Below are 19,933 nucleotides of genomic sequence, written 5' to 3'. Positions count from 1 at the left end.
TTAGGAAAAAGATGTGTCCTGGACGTTTTATTCTCTGCCAAACATCCCACTAGGGCATCTTTCTCAACCATGTCTATACATCTTGAAATAAACTAAAATGGAGACAAAGTACAAAACTCGGGTGTGAAACTGTATGCATATGACATAACGTTATTGGCACGGACATATATAGAGCTGAATATTTATTTCACAGAAAAAGAACAAGACAACAACCTGCCAACAACATTGGTGAGAACTCGGCAAAAAATAACATATCAAGTTATTCCAAAAACAAAGAAAGGAGGAGACAATCTCCAGGAAAAATCTCACAGGCTTAAAGTCTGCCAATTGCCAAGTGTTTCTGTGAGTCTCTGCAAGTGCCAGAAATATTTTAAGGTTAGTGAAGATAAAATCTGGCTTACTTTTCCTCGAGGATTGCAATAAACAGCCAACAGTCTCTGTCCACAGACATTTTCCCAGGTTTCAACAATCAGTAAAAATGGAAATCCAAGTCATTGGCTATAACTACACTAACTTGAGACAATATTGACATGTCCATGAAACAAATCTTCAGAATGTCCATAGTCCTTAAAATATAGTGGAATGATTTCATGAAACTGGCAAAGACTGCTGTCAGCTCCATCATAGAGAAGTGCTTGTTTTATGGTTCATGTGTACCTGCACATTCTAAAAACAAGGTCATCAACATTCATGATTTACAAGTTCTTGGCATTATCATAGTAGTATAATTGTGTGAAATGCTTTGGATGCATTAAAGTGATTTACAATACATTTATATTCTCCACCTAAGGACAACAATGGGAGAGGTTTGTGGTTGCCAGAGTTTAAAATGTCTGAACCAACATCGTATGAAGTAAACTCAAACGTAGCTGCAGTTATTTAAATGCAAGAAAACTGTTTTGCTTCCATCAGGTTACAGCTGGGTTTTTAAAGGAAATCCAGCGCCTTGTTTGTGCTGGTTTTGACTGCAGTCCTCTGGAAATTAAACCGTTTTTTCCCACATGCAGTCATGTCTGGTCCCATGAATGGAGAAGAGTATGAAATAAATATGGCTCATGTTTCCATTTATACATATTATACAGTCATGCCAGAAGATGGATTTTAAATATACCATTGTATTGTTATATTCAACATTTTATGACTATTATTTACAGTTGTTTTCCACCACTAATCATCTTTTAAAACACTTTATGCAATAACCAGTATTTATCCTAAATGAACATGGATGCCCCCTCATCTGAATCAATGCAAATAAGAGCAATCAAATATATAAGTGCATGGAACACAGCTACCAAACACGTACCAATGTATAACTGAATTCACCATCAATGGATAAAACTTGGGTATATTTTTTGCCAGAATTACACTGACTCCACTAGGTCCACAGCACCCCCTCTGGTCAGTTTGCGTGACCTTGCCTCAGGGTTCTGGAGCTGGTAAATAAGGGGAGACCTACTGCCACTCAAGGCCAAGAAGTCATCAATTTTAGAGTCAGGGGGAAGAGACTCAGGCTCCCCATCTTTTATCCAGAAGAGACTGTAGTCGTCTGGCTCACTGATGCCAAACTTGGCAGCACAGACTTGGGCCAAGACCTCCACGTTTACCCCTTTCTTCCACTGGAGGGTCTTCACCAAGCTACTCTCCTCATTCTGGAAGAGTACTTTCACAAACCTCTGCAACACAGAAAAAGACAGATGGGTGTCTCTGGAAGTGCCTCCCATCCTTGAGCCCCTGCCATGGTAACCATGGAGAGTGTGATCATCTCTCTATCATGGAACTAAGGTAGCACCCCTTCTCTAGCAAAAAAAACGTAAAATGAGTGCAATCACTCAATGTTGCGCAACCCACTTAATGTGAAGTCTAACCTGATGAAAATTTTTCCCTCTTTTGGAGTCGTTGCTGCGGCGGTGACTCCACTCTTTGAGTGACTCTCGGGCCTCTCGAGTCAGCCCACTGGCAGGAGGAGTCGTCAGCTCGCTCTGGATGAGGCATAAGCTGGCATAAACGCTGGTCAGATAGTACCCACCTTCAAGACAAAAGGCATTAGGTGAATGAGTGTGTGTGTGTTGGGGGTGGGCTCTCATGAAGTTTCTTCACAGATGAACACATACCTTCTCCAGTGAGCCATGGGGTGTCAAGCAGTTCCATCATGTACTCTACTTCTATCAGAAGCTCTGGTAGGTTACACTGTACAATCACATAGGAGAGAGCTGGCAGGAAGTCATCTGCACCAAACTCCTTCCCTAAAGAAGCATCATACACAACACATTTACATAAACATTCAGGGCTATGAAATCATTATAATATAGTTGTAAGAGTTTTAAGAACTCCATCAGACCACATGTTTTTGGGAACACTTACGTTTGTCTTTGTTCATGGCCTTGTAGATGAGTTTGCACACTTGTAGCAGCAGGAGCACTTTGTCAATGGGAGAGTAGGCGCGCTGTAGCATGATTAGCTTCTGCCGTACCTGCTCTATGCCCTGGGCATCTGGCACGTTGACCTGCACCCCGAAAAGCTCCAGAGGCGAGCTCTTCTTCGCCCTTTTGAGGCTCTCAGCCAGGCGCTGGGAGGAGCCATCTCTGTCGTGAAGTGCACGGAGGGCTCCGTCAATCTGTCCCTTCAGTGGTTTCAACACAGAGCGGAACATGGCCTTCTCCAGAGCCTGATCTGTGGGTGAAGGGTAGGCCACAAGAAAAAAATGACGCAACCTCATCACAATCTAACTTCTGTGCAGAGTCAACAAACAGCTGACAGTTACAGCACCACTGCTACTTCAACTATCCTGTCATCTCACACAATTTCACTTCCGCAAAATGTGTTTTTGTGCAGGAGAAAGTGGAAACCTACTTATGTTACCAACTACTACATCTACTGCTACCTACTGAATGAACAGGCACTGGCACACACATTAACTCAAGGGAAACAATCCCCTCACCACATTAGTCTCCATTTTCTGCCGACAGTACCTTTTTCATCCTCTGGCAGCAAGGTCTCAATGGGGGGCTCCAGTTCCCCGCAGTCCTGGAGGAATGCCTTGGCCTGAGAGAGGAAATGGCGGATGCCCTGCAGCATCTCCACGGCCGAGGTCACCTTAGGCAACTTGAGGCTCTCACGCTGCTGACGCAGGAAGTCCTGTACGAGGCCGCCGAAGGCCAGGCGCCGGTCGCGCGACAGCTCCTCCACCATGCGGGCCACGCGCTTCTCCGGCATGAAGAAGGAGACGAAGGCGGCGCTCATCTTGCGCAGGGCGGAGACGGGCTGGGGATGGGGCTGCGCAGTAGGGCTGGGGAGGGGGGCGGCCGGTGCGCTGGTGCCCCTGTGGAGAGGCGGCCGCTCGGCCTCCTCGGCCTCGTCCAGGCTGCTGAGGGAGCTGCTGCTCTCCAGCTCGCTAAGAGACGGAGCACACCTCTGCTCCAGCACCAGCCCTGCATCTTCACTCAACTCTTCATCCTCTTCCTCCTCATCCTCCTCTTCCTCCTCCCTTCTCTGATCACAGCTCTGTGCACATATAGAACTCAGGTTAGAACATTTAAAAAGAACAACTACATATAATACCTTATGCATGTCAAATACCACATTCAAAAGACATTAGTTTGTGACTGGTGGTATTTATCTGATTGCAGTTGGCATTTCAGCAGAAGACACTCGCTATCGCCATCTAACTGAGAACATAAATCATGTCCCATGCTTCATAAGAGTCCTGAAACTGTTAAAAAAATCCTGCATGGCTTGTCCATTGTAAATGTTTCAATAAGTGGGACACGACAGGTGCTAATTACTGCTCTGTTAATCATGCATTCAGATGGGCAACAGAACTCATCAAGTGGGAGGACAACATAACCATTCAGATGGTTACAGATAATATTCACATTCAAGCTCACACTCATATTCATATTCAAAGGTCTGATGCTTGAGCATTGCTTAGAACTAGAAACATAAAAAGAATGTATATCCTTTTTGAAAACAGCTTCTAGTATCATGTGATTAAACAGTATGTCAGCTGTCATACCCGTAGCAGAGCTTTTGGCATTTGATAGTCGTCCTCCTCTGCTGTTGGCGAGAGAGTGGGTGACACCAGAGCTCTCGTTTTCTTGGGTAGCAGCAAGCTGGGTGCCCGGTAGTCTGAGACCTCCTCTGGCGCTGCCGCGGTCTCCTTTGGTCTGTCTTTGGCCTCGTCCACCACGGCGGCCTTCTGCCGTGCGCCTTTGCCTTTCTTGGCTTTGGCCAGCAGCGGTGGCGGCGGCGGCGGGGCGACCGGAGGCGAGAGCAGACTGGAGTTCTCGGTGGACACGCGCACTTTGATGCTGCGCTTGAAGCGGTTGCGCCGGTGCAGGGCAGGCTCGTCCTGCAGGAAGAGGGGGTTGATGAAGCACAGGGCTCCCTGGCCCGTGCCGATGTCCAGCTCTCGGGGGCTCCGCGTGCGGATGGGACAGAACTGCTCGAACAGGGTGGGGTTCTCTATGGGCGTGATGCAGTCCTCGGGCTTGAGAGCTGGGGGCGGTGGGGCTAGGACCTCAGCAGTGGGCAGAGGACCATTACGAGGCCCCCTGAAGTTCAGCTGTGAGCTCCAGAACTCTATAAGTAATGTGGATTAATGAGCTACAAAAATGTCCGGCTTGCACTGCTCACGTTCAACATTGCCACATGTGGTTTCGCACTTAACAGGAAATCTTGTGCTTATACACTTCACATGGATCTAAATCCGAATCAGACTTAATTGGGAGTAGTTATTTGTTGAGCAATTAACAAAACATCTTTTTGCGCATGGCCTACAACCATGTAACAGCTCTGAACAAGTTTACCTTTATTTAACAACTGGTCAACACACACCTTCTGATGGTATTAGGTCAAATATGAATATTATATTATCACTAAAGTATGTTAGGCATGTTTTTACATTTGAATATCATTATCAGCAGTTGGTGAAGTAGCCGTTGCCTTCATACGTACCTACACCCATGTGGGAGATTGACTCAAGTTGCTTGTGTGATGAGGCTCTCGCTATGGCCTCTGGCAGTTCAAGAGTAAATGGCAGGACATCCCTAAAACAAACATGTCTCACAGTTACAAACCTGAAAAGAATTTGGGATCTACCAGGGGAAATCCTCATATTAGTCAGAAAAAAGGGGGTTCGACTAAAATGAGTGGAATGAGGGTTTATAATGCAATGTAGGTCCAATGTTATTACATAGAAGTTACTATCTCAAACCCTGCACACTAACCATCTTTTCACGGGCCCTATGTATGAAAAACACCTGGTCACAGACAATAAATGCAATAGTACCTATGGCTACATAAACAAAGAGCACTATCGTACCGACTGACGCAGTAGAAGGCAATGAGACGGCAGAGATCAGGGAAGCGTATGGCTGAGCTGTCCAGGGAGAAAGCTGTGGAAGGGCAAACAGGAGGCATGAACTCTGGCATGTAACATCAGCATCTCAAAATGAGTATGAATAACAAAGCAATAAACATCTTTCTTTTATGTGTCCACTCTTTGATGGAATTGAATGGAACTCACTGGAGTCCTCTTCACGAATCACAAACTGCTTTACAAAGGAGGGCACACTGTCATCGGCCAGCCGGACACAGAGCACCTTCTTCTGGGATGTGCTGGACTTGCGAACCAGGAATGTCTGTAAGTGTCATTTACACAAAGCTACATTTATGTCATTACAACAATGGTACAACTATTTTATTCCCTGAATACAAAGGAAAAGCATCACTATTGACACCATTGAAGACTGCACCACTGTTTGACATTAACTTTATCTCTGTTTAAAGATCATTCATTTCTAACCATGCTAATGCTACTTCCTATTCAAACATATGTTTTGATAGAACAAGACCTCTAAGTGTGCTAAAACGTTTGAACAGTAGTGGAGAGAATATTGAGTAAAGCACATAAGCGTGGCTCACCCCGGGAGGCTCCCGTTGCAGGACGTGAAGGGCAGTGGCAGAGTTGATGGACAGCTGTAGCCACACAGGGTGTGTGAGCAGCAGACGGTCCAGCACACTGATGCTCTTCAGGGACCCCCTCTGAGGACACACCTGCCTCTCCCCCACCGGCTGGGCCTCAGGGTAGTCATACACAGGGTCAGTCTGCATCTGGGGTGAACACATACTCACTCACTTCAGTCGCCAACGCTAACTAACATTTGGCCTTTTGCCGACAGGATAGTTGAGAGTGACAGGAGAGAGAGAGAGAGAGAGAGAGAGAGAGAGAGAGAGAGAGAGAGAGATGGGATGGGATCAGGAAAGGGCTTTTGCCTTAATGTAGACAGGAGAGTTGAGATAGTTGAGAGTGACAGACAGCAAATGTGTGACAGAGAGAGAGGAGGGGTGGGGTGGGATTAGGAAATGACCAATGGGTCAGAATCGAATCTGGTCCCCTGCGGGCACTTACACAACAGCTGCCCTAGTTACGCCTCATTGATGACAAACATTTACCATAGGCCAATTTCAAAACTCTAACAAAAATGAAGCTCTTAAGTTTGGTTGATATGACCAAATTCTTTCAAAGAATTTCTTCAGTTCTTGTATTTTCTCTGAGTCATAAATGTCTCCTCCATTCAGTTATTTATTTTTAAGACTCACTCATCCAACAGAATGTATCTCTTGCTTCCGATTGCTTTTCCTGGCGTTGGGAAACTTCCCCTCTACTTCTTTCTCTCCCCCATCTTCGACCATGTGAGTGTTATTTGTCATTTTCTGAGTAATACTTTACAGTGACTGTTAAGCCTTATTTTCCACCATCCATTCATTCAGTAGTTCTGGGGTTGCCACACCAAATACACATCCTATGTTTCCCAACAGCATGACAACATGGGCTTAGTGAGTCAAAAATAGAATGTCATAGTTGACACAAACTCAAAGTAAACTTGACTTGAAAACCATTTTCTTTCTTTCTTTTAGCATATCCTGCAGAAAATTCATTCTTCTAACTGAACAGTTCAAATGAGCATTGGATTAAATGGTAAGCCTGAACACCCACATCTTTCCTCTCTGGGCATTGGGGGTGTTGGCATGGAATCCGAATCAAACCCACAGCAGTCAAAAGTCATGCTTCCATGTGCATACAAACCCTGTTTTAATATGTTATGGGTGCTCTGTTTTGTAAACTGACTTTTTGACGTTTGACTTTCAGATAAAATTAGAAACAAATATAGATGCAAATAAATTAAATAATGTCAACATTTCCCTCTGTCTCTGTCAAGAATGAGATATGAAAGAAATGCATGATTGTGAAGTATAAAATTTGCATATTGACCATTACCTCTTATTATCTTTAAGTTGGGTGGCAGAAGATCATGTGTGGGCTGCCATGGATTGTTCTGCAGCAGCAGATGGCTGCTATGGCAACTAAAGCCCACACATTCTGCTGGGCTTTCCAGCCTACTGGCAACCCAGCCTCCAGGGTCCCAGTGTTTCAGGAAGGCCTTTACAACAGTAGCCTACCTCGAAACTTCCCTTATGGTGTTTAATTATACTTTACAACATGTTACTGGTAGTTTGCATCTCGAAAAACCCTGCAGCACACCAAAAGAAAAAGCCAACTATAATGACTATATTCAGCTTTGGCTAAAAATGTAATTATGGTGTTCAAACAGACAGTCCAATCTGTCTTGTATTAGGCTACATAGAAATGGCAGGCTGTTCCTTTCACACTTACATGAATGCCTGGATAAAAAAATGGTGCTTTGGGGATACTAGGATAATGAAGTTCAGTTCATATTTTTAAGACTTGATATTTCATAAACTGTTGCTTATATCCTTGAAGAGCAATGATATGGATACAGTATCAGACAGGGGAGACTTTGAACAGAATTTAGATTTTAAAAAGTGAGGATTATGCAATATGCACCAGGCTGACTAAGGAGTAGTGGCGACTGATGAGCTAGGTCCAGCACTGATGTGGACTATGCTGCATTACATCTTCTAATACCAGCTAGGACTGTAACAGGAACCGAAAAGAACCATTCTTTTTTTTTACCATACCAGCTTTTTTAATGATAAAGCTTTTAACTATCTGCATATGTCTTCAAATTGACTGCCATGAATCCCACTGCTCATAAAAAGTCAACTACAAACAAAATAACAGACATCAAAGGCAGTGCAACAGCTAATGTTGTCCGTGAGTTTGCAATAAAAGGAATAAGTGATGACAACCTGAAATTCACATAATTACATTTTATTTACCTGTCACTTTTCTCCAAAGTGAGGAATGACATTCAATCTTGCAAAAAGAGACCTTAATATAACATTACTACCTTACAAACAGCACAAGATGATGAGTATGCAGAACAGAGGATGAGAGTGGAGAGGTTTCAGAGCCCAGCATAAGAGTTGTCGAAGGAGATAGTAGTTGAAGGAAGTGCATGGTAAGTGCAGGTTAGTTACGCTGGTTTTGTGTTAGAAAAGGAGGTATGTGTCGGAAGAGTTGGGTCTTCAAGAGGACCCCCTGCTCTGGTAGCCATTGGTAGTCTGTTCCACAGTTTTAATAAAACTTGAATTTCAAGGGAAGGGTAATTAAAAAAAAAAGTACTGGAACAACAATTGTTTCAAGCTATGTTGTACCAGTCATTATAAGCTTAGACTCTAGACTTAATTAGGAAAATCACAGTATGCAGCCTGTAGTTACTGGTAAAACAGAGGAGTGGCTTGCACAGTACAAAGACTATTGGACAGCCCAGAACACAGAAGTAGGCAGGGGTTGGGCAGATGTGAAACCACTTGGGTTTCCACATGAACTTGGCAAGTCCAGGCTTGGTGAACGGAAAGGTTTAAGTATGCTCTTTGAGACCAGAGCTATTTTCTGCATTGCTGATTACACAGACAAAAGTAGTTGTGTGGTTTCAACAGCATGGTTGAATCATAAAATAAATCAACTGTTTAGAGATAGAGATAGAGTAGGTAGGAAAATATTTTCATATATGTTGTAGCCTATATCCTAAGACATCCTATCCTTTTAATGAAACAATTAGCCTATTGTAACACATCCTCTAACCTACATGCATTAATTGCATAGTTTATACCGAATCCCGAATCACAAGAAATAATCAATTTGGGATAAGTCTGTGAATAAGTCGATATCAAATAGTCATTTACGCTGTGGCTACAACATGTTAACAACACATAATCAGGGGCTCTAGTGAAAAAATGGCACGTCTCGATGGTTCTTAAATTAAATGTTTTAAAACTAATGGATAATATAGTAGCATATATCTTACACCAATTTAGTTATAGTGTCACACTCATGATGTCAGCTTGTTGAATTAAACTTTGAATACAGCCTAGGCTGTATCTATTCTGGCAACGTCAGATATTTCATTAGGCGTAGGCTATCCAGTTTATTTAACTGGCCTGTCCATTTATCACAAGGGAAACACTGTGTTGAGGTGATTTTTCTTTCGTCATAAATTGCTCGCTTGAAAAAATCATGTCCTGCAGGTATAGGTGAGGAGCCTATGTGCATTTAGTCTTTACCCTGGTGTCAGCCCGGCTGACATGAGGCTAGGCTACTTGACCTAACCTCCTGTTCCGTCTCCAACTTCCTTGATGGGAATCCATGCAAGGTTTTCCCAAAACAACTTGGGAGACATGTTTCACATTAAGAATAACAATCCAAAGCTGGCACAAAACAAGCTGCAGTGTATCCAAAACATAACTAAACCAAAGGTGTGTTTTCTTACCTTTCTGATAATCAGTCTTTATAGGTCGTTAAAAGTGCCGAAAGTTCTCCAGATGCCGTCGGATCCATAGGACTACAGGCTAAATTATGACCAATACTAGTACTAGTGAGTACATTTTTGTTCTTATTTTAATGAACATGCCGTCCGCGAAACTTCACGCGATTTTGATTGTATCATGGCTCAGTCTCGTCTTCCCGTGGGTATTGTGGTTAAACACGCTCATCGCTTTCGGTGGAGCGCTGGAATTACGGACGCGCATGCGTGTATTTCTGTTGACATTGACAATTTGACACGTCTGTGAAAAAATCTAGCCTACTACTGGCCTACTCATGTAATACATAAAACCTTTTAAGACAATCTAATGAATGGCATATTCCTTTACAGAACAACATAAATCAATCATCTAGTCAGTTTAAGACTTTTTTGGATCAAGGTTTAGGCTTATTCATTGCAACAATTCCAGGACAGATGCCTGCATTTCTATGTCCCATAAGACATGGAATAGTTTATTTCAAGGACCAAGGAAGGTAGGCTACAGGAACATGAAGGGATTAGCCGATTGACTTGAGTTTGTAGCCTAATAACAATAAGCTTACACAGTAGAGAGACAGGCCTATTCAAATAATTCCCTGTTTACATCTCTCAGTTGACAGAGAGTGTACATTTCCCATAATTTAAAGTTAGTGTAATTTACCAGGCCTTTTACATAATTTAAAAAGTAGGCCTAATAACTTCCAAAAGCATTTGGGAGTGTTGGTTAAAAATAATACACTATCTGACCAACATAGAAATTCCTGCATGCAGCATGAAGTTGGACAGAGATAGGCTGATAGCCTGTAGCACTGGAGAAGTTGGGCAAGGCATATGAGATTACACATTTTTCTTGAAGAGATTTATGATGTGTCTGATTTCTAAACTCTTCACCATCTTCAATAGCATTACTTACTTGCATTTCCTGAAGAGAATGGGTCTACAAGCAATTGCAAGGCAAATAAGTTGCAAAAACAACATTTAAAGTTAAAAAAGTACTGCAATTTATTAAAGAGAGTAAGACAGAGAGTGAGAGTGTGAGAGTTTGTAAAGACAAATGGGAGGAGATATAAATAGATAGGCTTCATATGAGTGAGTAAAAGACAGATAAAGACAAAGAAATGAAAGACATTGATAAATTAGAAGATAGAAAGAAATAGACAGACAGAGAGAAGATCTGATGAGATAGAGAGAAATGTGGAAACGGTCATAGGCCAATGGATGGCTTTAAGTCACCTTTTTACATGCCCGTAACATTCCACCCTACATTTGGTCATTTTTGCTAAATGTTTTATGAAGTGTAGAAAAATTTAGAAAAGAGAGAAATGAAGCTGAATTATTCTATTAGAAAAATGAGAATAATAACAAGCCTGGGAAGAACAGCACATGTCTTCCAAGCCCTGTAATAAGGAAAGCCTCAGAGAAGGCTCACAGAATAGCATTTTTCTACATAAGCACGGTAACATAAATAAAGCATGCCGTGTTACCATTATGAGTGCAACTCATGCAAGTGATCTACATCTTAACCATATCTTTTGATTAAAGGTGCTCATCTTGTGCAGTCTTCGCCAAAATTCGGGATTCCTATAGTCATTGTCTGCTTGCCAAAGAGAGATTGTCCACTCCATGGGACTGTCAAAGAAAATGGAGGTTCTGTAATATAAAGGTGGTAAAACAAATGCATTTGCTAAGAACCATAAACATAAAACATTAATATGTCAAAATAATGTATCAAATCAGCGATCATCCATTACTTGCATTACCCATGGCAAAGACATACCCAGTTGAGTAGATTAAATTATGTTTTTAGAGCTTTTCATTCTGTAGATTCTCGTAAGACTTTTTCATGTTCTTTTTCATGACTGCAGACTCGGTTCCTTGGAAGGCTATGAAGTGAGTCAACGTTTGCATTCTGGAGAGACAATAAAGTACAGAATCCTGACAAAACTGCAGTTGTCTTATTAGGAGAGGACTTTAAACCATTAGTAAATTGGAAAAGAAGACAAAACATTCATTTTTGTAAAGTTACCTGTGCCACAGCATAGCAAGAAACTAGATCAAAAGTACGTGCAAAGCCAATGACAAACATTAAGCCAATGGGATCCAAGAAGATTTGCCCATTTGGATCTATTGTCCCATTGGTATAAATCTTGGGAATCCGGATACTGACAGCCCCTCCTATCTCCTGCAGGAAGAATGTAGCCACAAGCCAGAGGGCATTGCAGACGAAGTAGACAAATGTGGCCTGTAGATGGTGATAGAGAGGAGCGCAACAAGACACAACTTTAAGAGATGGACATTATATTTCCACTGCAGACTGCAGGTGTCAGGTGTTGATAGAATTTATTTTGACGAATAGATGGATAGATAGATAGATAGATAGATAGATAGATAGATAGATAGATAGATAGATGAAATGAGATAAGGTAAACCTTGTTTCTAAGGTCTTTAAGGTCAGCTTCAATTTTCTTCTTCCTTGCCATATCCTTGTCCAGAGGCTTTAGATAGTGTTCCTGGAGGCCTTCCCAAAACTGCACTTCATCCTGGGATGAGTTAGTCAATTTCAATTCTTCATTTGGGAAATATGATTATACCAAGGGTCAAGTCTATCCTTGAGGTTAGTGAAACTTACTTTATCGAGATAATGTCTCTCCAGCTTCAGCTCCCTGGATTTCTTCACCAGCTGTGCAATCCAGTCTGACAAATGTCACATAAACAAGCATGATCAAGATAAGGAATGAATGTTGTATGGTGCACATAATACCTTAAAAAAAAGACAAAATACTTACGACTCCCTGGATCTTCTCTGTGGCTAAACAAACAAACAAACAAACAAACAAACAGGAAATATGTTTAATTCATGATTAAATATACTGATCTAGTACAGTAGTTATGAAATAACTGTTAGATCACAACAAACATTCTGTTTAAAATACCTTTTCCTCTCTTCTGGCTCTTGGTGACTGGCTGAAACAGGTTCTGTCTGCTGAGCACTGACAGGTAATACCTCCGTCTTTTCCTGGTCCTCGCCAACCTGGAGCCCCAGGTTCCAGCGGCAGCACTTGCACCTTCTCTCAAACTTGACACTCCTCTCAACGTGTTCCTAAGTGGAGGCAGCAGCAGCACTGGCGGCTGGCTTTGGTCCAGCGCTCTCCCTGGTCCCCCAGGACACGTTGTTCATGTTGACCATGGAGTAGATGGCCAGCAGGAGGTAGCCGCTGGGGATGCAGAGCATGTAGAGCAGTGTTTCTCAAAGTGTGGTCCGTAAGCTATCTCAAGTGGTCCGTGAGCAGATGTGGTAAAATATAATATAGATGAGTTGTTTGCAATGTGTAAATCCAAACACTTCCTATGTAAGCTACACCAATTTAAATCGTATGAATTCTCTGACACAATAAGCAAGGTGCAAAGACAATAGGCAAGGTGGTTCAGTGAGTAGGCCTATATTGTGTAATATACGGTTGAAGTAGATCAACTGTGTTTTTTTAGCTAGGTGGTCCATGAGGGTTTTTTTATTGGTTAAGTGGTCCTTGGTCTGAAAAAGTTTGAGAAACACTGATGTAGAGGAAGCCGTGGACGATGAGGTGGAACTGGGTGGGGTGAAACAGCGCGGTGATGAGGTACATGACACGATGCTGATGAAGAAGAGGCCGCTGGGAGTCATGAAAGTGCCCTCCAGAACCATGTCCCCTGCACACAGGAGAAAATAATATTGAATGTATATGTTTGTCATGTGTGTGTGTGTGTGTGTGTGTGTGTGTGTGTGTGTGTGTGTGTGTGTGTGTGTGTGTGTGTGTGTGTGTGTTTGTGTTTGTGTGTGCAAGCACTTATGTGAGTATGCAGAACACTTCATTTGTAAATAGACAGGTAGTTACACAGACATGATTGTGTATTCTGACATTAGTGTGTGTGTGTGTGTGTGTGTGTGTGTGTGTGTGTGTGTGTGTTTGTGTTTGTGTGTGCAAGCACTTATGTGAGTATGCAGAACACTTCATTTGTAAATAGACAGGTAGTTACACAGACATGATTGTGTATTCTGACATTAGTGTGTGTGTGTGTGTGCGTGCGTGTGTGTGTGTGTGTCCGTGTGTGTGAGTGTGTGTGTGTGTGAGTAAGTGTTAGTCTAAGAGTCTCACCAGAGAATGTTACGACCCTTACCAATGATTGAAAGAATGCTCGCAGTCATAAGGAAGGCATAGAATATGCTCATTAAGGCAGCAATGGTGATTTGGCTGTTGGTGCTGAGCTTGTAGCACAGAACCAAGTAGATGACTGGAGGCACAATAGCTAGTGCAAGTGCTAGATTAGGTGAAACCCCAAAGACAAAGGAGAAGCTTCCTGGAAGAAAAGAATTGGCAAGATGTTTTAGAATACATTTTTTATCGTCATTGTGTGCACATCACAGGTGCAGGAAAAAAAACACTCTGAAAACAGTCTGCACACTTTGCTCGATCCTTTTTGAGAGTTTTCATTTCATGAATCTCATGATGACCTCGGGTCAGAGCACACATTGGCACATAGCATACAGTACCATATTGTTTCAATGATTTAAGCTCTTAGACATTAGTGACCACATACACCTACATATCATATATATTAGACATGAACCACCAGCCCATGCAGTTTTCTAAGGCAGAGTATTTTCCCAGGTGGGCTCTCCAGCTCACCTGCGATCATCAGGCACACGGTGGCTGGGCCGAGGATGGAGGCGGCCATGTTGAGGATCTGGTAGAGGATGAAGAGGGTGGAGATGGATTGGTTCTTCATCACCGTCAACCTGCCGCTGCCCAGCAGGTCCAGACTGTTGGCCAGGTTGGAGGGTCCCCAGCGGCGCCGCTGGTTGTAAAACTCCTGGAACTCCTGTGGAGCCTTGGTGTAGGCCTCCGCCGCCGCACTGTACTCCACCCGCCAGCCCTGCTGCAGCCAGCGGTCCTCACCTGGTGGCACAGACCGGAAACGCACAGAAAAAATTAGAGCGAGAAATCTTGTTAAAAATTAAGCTTTAGTTTATGTCAAGTCACTTTTATGAGTTACTCTTCTTTTGTTTAGAAAGAACAAAGTGCAACTACACACACACACACACACACACACACACACACACACACACACACACACACACATACACAAACAAACACACACCTATTTTACCTTGATCATACTGTATGTAGTGACCTGCCTCTGTGGTTGTGTGGTGTATTTTTGTCGTCCATGAGTGCAGCCGCTCGGAAGAGGCTAAAGCAGCCAGGGCTACAGAGCACGCAGCCAAACACATGCTCCGACGTCTTCTGCAGCCAGTGGCCCACAGCATACTCAAACTTCTGGTACCACACCATCGGACCTGTGGTGGGAACACCCCAACTCAGTCTACTGGACACTTGAAGCAACACAGTGTCTCTGACATTGCCAATGTGCAGCTAGATCGCCTGATATTCCACTATGTAACAATGTCATGGGTAGGAGCATGACCCTAATGCTAAATGGATACTCACTATGTTTAAAATGGATGAATGGAGGATGTGGTCATCCAGACTTGGTGGACAAATCACAAGTGATAGTTCTGCACAGGAAGTTCATTTTTGGAGAGGGAGGTTTTTTGCTGTGAATGCTAATTGTCGTACATGTTTGCAATGCTAACGAATGACAATGTGATTGTCCAAATGATATACAGCTCCAGGTCTCTTGGCTGTCTGAGTGTCTGTGTGTCAACATGAGATCTTACCGGTGCCAGTGGGGTGAATCCTACCGCAAGCAGCCCCTACCTCGGGGTACATCTTGAGACGGTCCACCAAGAGCATCACAGAGGAGGGCTGGAAATCAGTGTCCCCATCCAAAGCCAGGAAATAGGTGTTCATTTTCTCCTTCTAATGGTTAAAAAGCATAACCGGCTCATCAGCACATAAACCACCTTTCACCAATTCTTCACACCACACAGCCACAAATATGGCACAGTTTATCAGTAAGTACTTACACAGCAGTAGCAACATTTAAAAAATCTAGTTTTTAAATGTACAAATATTACTGTCCGCCACTGTTGTGTGCAGGGCAAGGTGATATACCCCCCATCTGCCATCATCAAACTTTCAGCTTTATTGATGTTGCACATACAAACATAAAACTGAATAAAAATAGACAAATTGCAGTGAAGTGATTGCATGGTTTGTCCCCTACCTTCAGGTTTTCCTCCTCGGTGACCCTTTCCACACCACTCTCATAATCCTGATAAAAGATTCTGTGGAGTTTCTATCCCAGAAGATAGTACAGGTACATTATCTTTGGGAGACGTGAGAGGTGTAGCTGCTTACTCTGTTAAGCATAACAATGCTTAACATTCTGACTGACTGACTGAAATACTACACCTCCGCCCCCCACCACACACAAACACACACACACTTATAACTTAGTTGCAAACACATGTAATGGTCACACACTTTTGGTTTAAGAAATTACCTGAGACCATCTCTTCTTGTGCCTAATTCTTTGTCTGTCCTTAAAGTGAACTGTCAGTGTGTTGCCCTGTGGTAATGTGTACTGCAGTTGTCCACCATAGGGTGTAGGGATGAGTTTTTGATTTGCAATTGGCTTTTTCTCTCGAAACAATTTTTACTGGAAATCCTGTATGTGAAATATACTGAATGAGTAATACGATTCAAATAGCCTTTTAGTATCTTTAGTTTGACAACAGTGACCACAGCCACAGGTGGAATAAGTCTTACCTGTACACTTCCTGTGACTCAAAGCTCACGTCTTTGAAGACATTTGTCTTCGGCCTGTATTTGTCCAACCTTCAAAGAGCACATTGTGTGTTATATTTATTTACAAACAAAGTTTAGTTAGTCAGCAGGTTTCAGCCAAACCGTCATTGCTAAGGTTGAGATACCTGAACATTGAGGTGACCATTTTCATCATCTCATCAGAAGTCTCATGCCACATAGCACACGGGTAGATGGTCATTTCCTTTCCCCTGTCGGGAAAACAACATTTTCTTAATTAACATATAGGGCTAAATCAATTCACTTTTATTGAGATTTAATGAAAGTACTAATAAAAGCGGACGTGTACACATATTTGATATTTTCCTCTTTGATCTTGGGAATGTCAAATTTTGTGTTGAGAAGCAAAGACTGGTCGATGAAGGGTGCCTCATAGAAGCTTCGCACAAACAGGCCATGCGTCCTCTGGATGCGATTAATCCTCAGGAAGCTGATGTAGGTGGTGTACAGCACCAGCCCTAGCCACCAGCTGACCACAGAGCCGGCCAGGAGCCCATGGCCCAGAACATCCCCTTCATAGAACGTTGGCCGCGCACAAAGGCTATGGGTGATATCATAATGAAGTGCTTTGAGTGGTACTCAAACATGTGCAATCCAGTCTCCCTCACTCCTTGGACAATCACTAGTTTGCATACAGGCCTAACAGATCTACAGATGACGCCTTATCTATTACTCTCCATGCTGCCCTGAGCTAACCTGACTCTCGCCAGATGAATTTCGTTCCGCCTAGCTCCACTCACATCCATCTGGGATCGCTTCCGTTGAGAGTGATTTCGGCACCAGATTTTATGGTAGAGCCAATCAGGATGCAGAGTTTCATAGATGTGACGTAGCGTAGAAGCGACTGTGAGACTGTTCTCAGCGTCACGGGTTGACTTCGATGTGAGTGGTTGAAGTAGCACGTCAATAGATGACGGACAAGTGGCTTATCCAATCATATGCAAGGATTTTTGAGAAGGCCCAGCCTTCTGAAACACAACTCCAATGGATCGATCCCAGATGGATGAGTGGAGCTAGGCAGAACGAAATTCATCTGGCAAGAGTCAGGTTAGCCCTGAGCCATCTCGAACAGAGAAACAGCTATGTCAGGATGCTTTTTGTGGATTATAGCTCCACCTTTAACACAATCATCCCCGACATCCTGATAAACAAACTGTTGACCCTCGGACTCCCCTTGCAGCTGGATAAAAGACTTTTTGTCAAATCGCCCACAGACTGTCAGAATTGGCCCCCACCTCTCCTCCACCATCACACTTAGCACCGGCTTACTTCACGGCTGTGTGCTGAGCCCTCTCCTCTATTAAGTATAAGTATAAGTAAGTATAAGTATATATACTTTTTTTGATCCCGTGAGGGAAATTTGGTCTCTGCATTTAACCCAATCGGTGAATTAGTGAAACACAAACGGCACACAGTGAGGTGAAGCACACACTAATCCCGGCGCAGTGAGCTGCCTGCTTCAACGGCGGTGCTCAGGGAGCAGTGAGGGGTTAGGTGCCTTGCTCAAGGGCACTTCAGCCGCGGCCCACTGGTCGGGGCTCGAACCGGCAACCCTCCAGTTACAAGACCAGAGTGCTAACCAGTGGGCCACGGCTGCCCCAAAAGGTGCCCCAAAAGGTGTATTCACTAATACACCTCTGACTGTCTACCAACATTCCCCACTAACTCTATCATTAAGTTTGCAGACGACACTACTGTGGTAGGACTTATAGGGGACGAGTTCGCCTACAGACAGAAAGTGCAGAATCTGTCTGAGTGGTGCTCTGCCAATAACCTAAATACCAAAACAAAATAAGCATAATAGCTTCTTTCCAAATGTAATAGTTTCCCTAACAAATGTAGCTAGACAAACCCAGTCACTTACTGTCACCTCCTGCACTTCAAATACTTGTACTTATCTGATCACTGCTCTTTTACTGTTTTTTATTCTATTTGTATGTCTTTTACTGTTTTTACAATGTTTTGTAAAACCTTGAAGGGAAGCAAATTTATTTTGAGAAAAAGGAAAATCTCATAAAGAAATAAATATTTTTTACAAAAACACGTTGCTCACAAATATTGGCACCCCTGCTTGTAATACTTTCTTAAGCCTCCCTTTTGCCAATAAAACAGCTTGTAAATTTGGAGAATACAAAGCAAGGGATTTAAGACCATTCGTCTTTACAAAATCTCCCAAGATCGTCCAGATTCCTAGGTCCACACTTGTGCATTCTCCTCTTTGACTCACCCCACTGTTTTTCTATGGAGTTTAAATCAGGGGACTGAGATGGCTATGTCCGAAGCTTTGATTTTGTGTTCAGCAAACCATATTTTTGATATGGATGTTTGTTTTGGTTTATTGACCTGATGAATGATCCAATCATGACCAACTTTTAGTGTCTTGGTAGAGATTGACAGATTTCCTTTGAAAATGTTCTAGTTTTTCCTGGTTTTCATGATACCATGCACCTTAATTTGGTTCCCAAGGCCTTTGGGAATAAAAACAGCCCCACAACAGCACAGCCCCTCCACCATAATTCTCATTAGGCATGGGGCTCTTTTCAGTATAGCCATTCTTCTATGTACGGTAAACACACCTTAAGTGTTTCTAAAGAGCGCTATTTTCATTTCATCTGACACTTCCAGACAAAGTCACTTCAGAAACTCCCGCCGTTTACATTGGTAATTAAATGACATGCCCTCTAAATATTCTATTAGCAGTGAGGTCACTTTTGAAGATTTTTTGGGGGGACTTGGTAACCCCAAGATGATACCTTTGTCTGTAACTCTCCAACAGTGGTTCTTATGGAATGTTTTGCCTATCTTACCATCCTCATGTCATGACTCTGAAAGTTCACAGACACTCTGATCAATTTAAATAAATTGAAATTAGATAGGAAAATGCTTCTGTTAGGCTTTGTATATAATATTTTTTAGGGGTGCTAATAATTGTGAGCAACGTGTTTTAGTTAAAAATGTTTATTTCTTTAAGATTTTCATTTTTCTCAAAATAAATTGGCTTCCCTTCAAGGTTTGATTTTTCCTATTTGTCATTGTGAGATTACAATAAATCACCAACAGATTATTTTTTATACTGGTTTTTAGTCAATTTTAGCAGAGGTGCCAATAATTCTGGAGGGTCCGTCTCAAGTCATGTTAAGTCACCCTCGAGTGGCTCTTGATCGCAGAAAGGAAAGACTTTAATCAAATCAAAAAGAAAATTGTTAAATCTTTTAAATTAAATTATTCTCTTAACTTTTATTTATGTGTTTTTTTTTGCTTTTATGGCACATTGACTTGCCTCTGTGCATTAAAATTGCACTATTTAAATAAACTTGCCTTGCCTTGCACTGTTGGTTGATTTATCTGAGAAATCATAAATGCTGAATCAATACATGATGGTAAAAAAAATAATAATGATAATCTCAGATACCTGAAGTCTCTGTCCTCCTTCTCCAT

At 42.6% G+C, this 19,933-nt stretch overlaps 2 protein-coding genes across 3 annotated transcripts; both read right to left on the bottom strand.

Moving 5' to 3' along the window:
- Window positions 1-167: 167 nt before the first annotated feature.
- Window positions 168-9,933, bottom strand: rin1a (Ras and Rab interactor 1a). Of its 2 annotated transcripts, XM_048269138.1 has the most exons (11): window positions 9,696-9,933; window positions 5,923-6,111; window positions 5,525-5,639; window positions 5,321-5,393; window positions 4,954-5,045; window positions 4,013-4,578; window positions 2,970-3,501; window positions 2,362-2,670; window positions 2,112-2,243; window positions 1,866-2,026; window positions 168-1,673 (listed from the first exon to the last, which is right to left on the bottom strand). In XM_048269138.1, exons 2-11 carry the CDS (start codon window positions 6,109-6,111, stop codon window positions 1,362-1,364), a joined length of 2,481 nt encoding a protein of 826 aa, XP_048125095.1. In that variant the 5' UTR covers window positions 9,696-9,933; the 3' UTR covers window positions 168-1,361. The 2 variants fall into 2 exon arrangements, with proteins under 2 accessions (XP_048125095.1, XP_048125087.1); XM_048269130.1 differs by lacking the exon at window positions 9,696-9,933 and having other exon boundaries at window positions 5,923-6,193.
- A 1,343-nt stretch (window positions 9,934-11,276) lies between these two features.
- On the bottom strand, window positions 11,277-19,933 carry LOC125310153 (chitin synthase chs-1-like). Its single transcript, XM_048267328.1, is given in 18 exon segments — window positions 11,277-11,378; window positions 11,506-11,637; window positions 11,755-11,970; window positions 12,158-12,268; window positions 12,358-12,422; window positions 12,515-12,537; window positions 12,662-12,960; window positions 13,286-13,356; window positions 13,359-13,415; window positions 13,884-14,063; window positions 14,393-14,662; window positions 14,874-14,926; window positions 14,928-15,063; window positions 15,445-15,586; window positions 15,894-15,954; window positions 16,439-16,507; window positions 16,779-16,964; window positions 19,908-19,933. Coding segments are annotated over 17 exon segments (2,061 nt in total). The 3' UTR covers window positions 11,277-11,378; window positions 11,506-11,541.

This window comes from Alosa alosa, chromosome 2, assembly GCF_017589495.1.
Source record: "Alosa alosa isolate M-15738 ecotype Scorff River chromosome 2, AALO_Geno_1.1, whole genome shotgun sequence".
Lineage (NCBI taxonomy): Eukaryota > Metazoa > Chordata > Actinopteri > Clupeiformes > Clupeidae > Alosa > Alosa alosa.
Note: the sequence above shows the minus strand (reverse complement) of the source record. Positions and strands in the feature narration are given on the sequence as shown.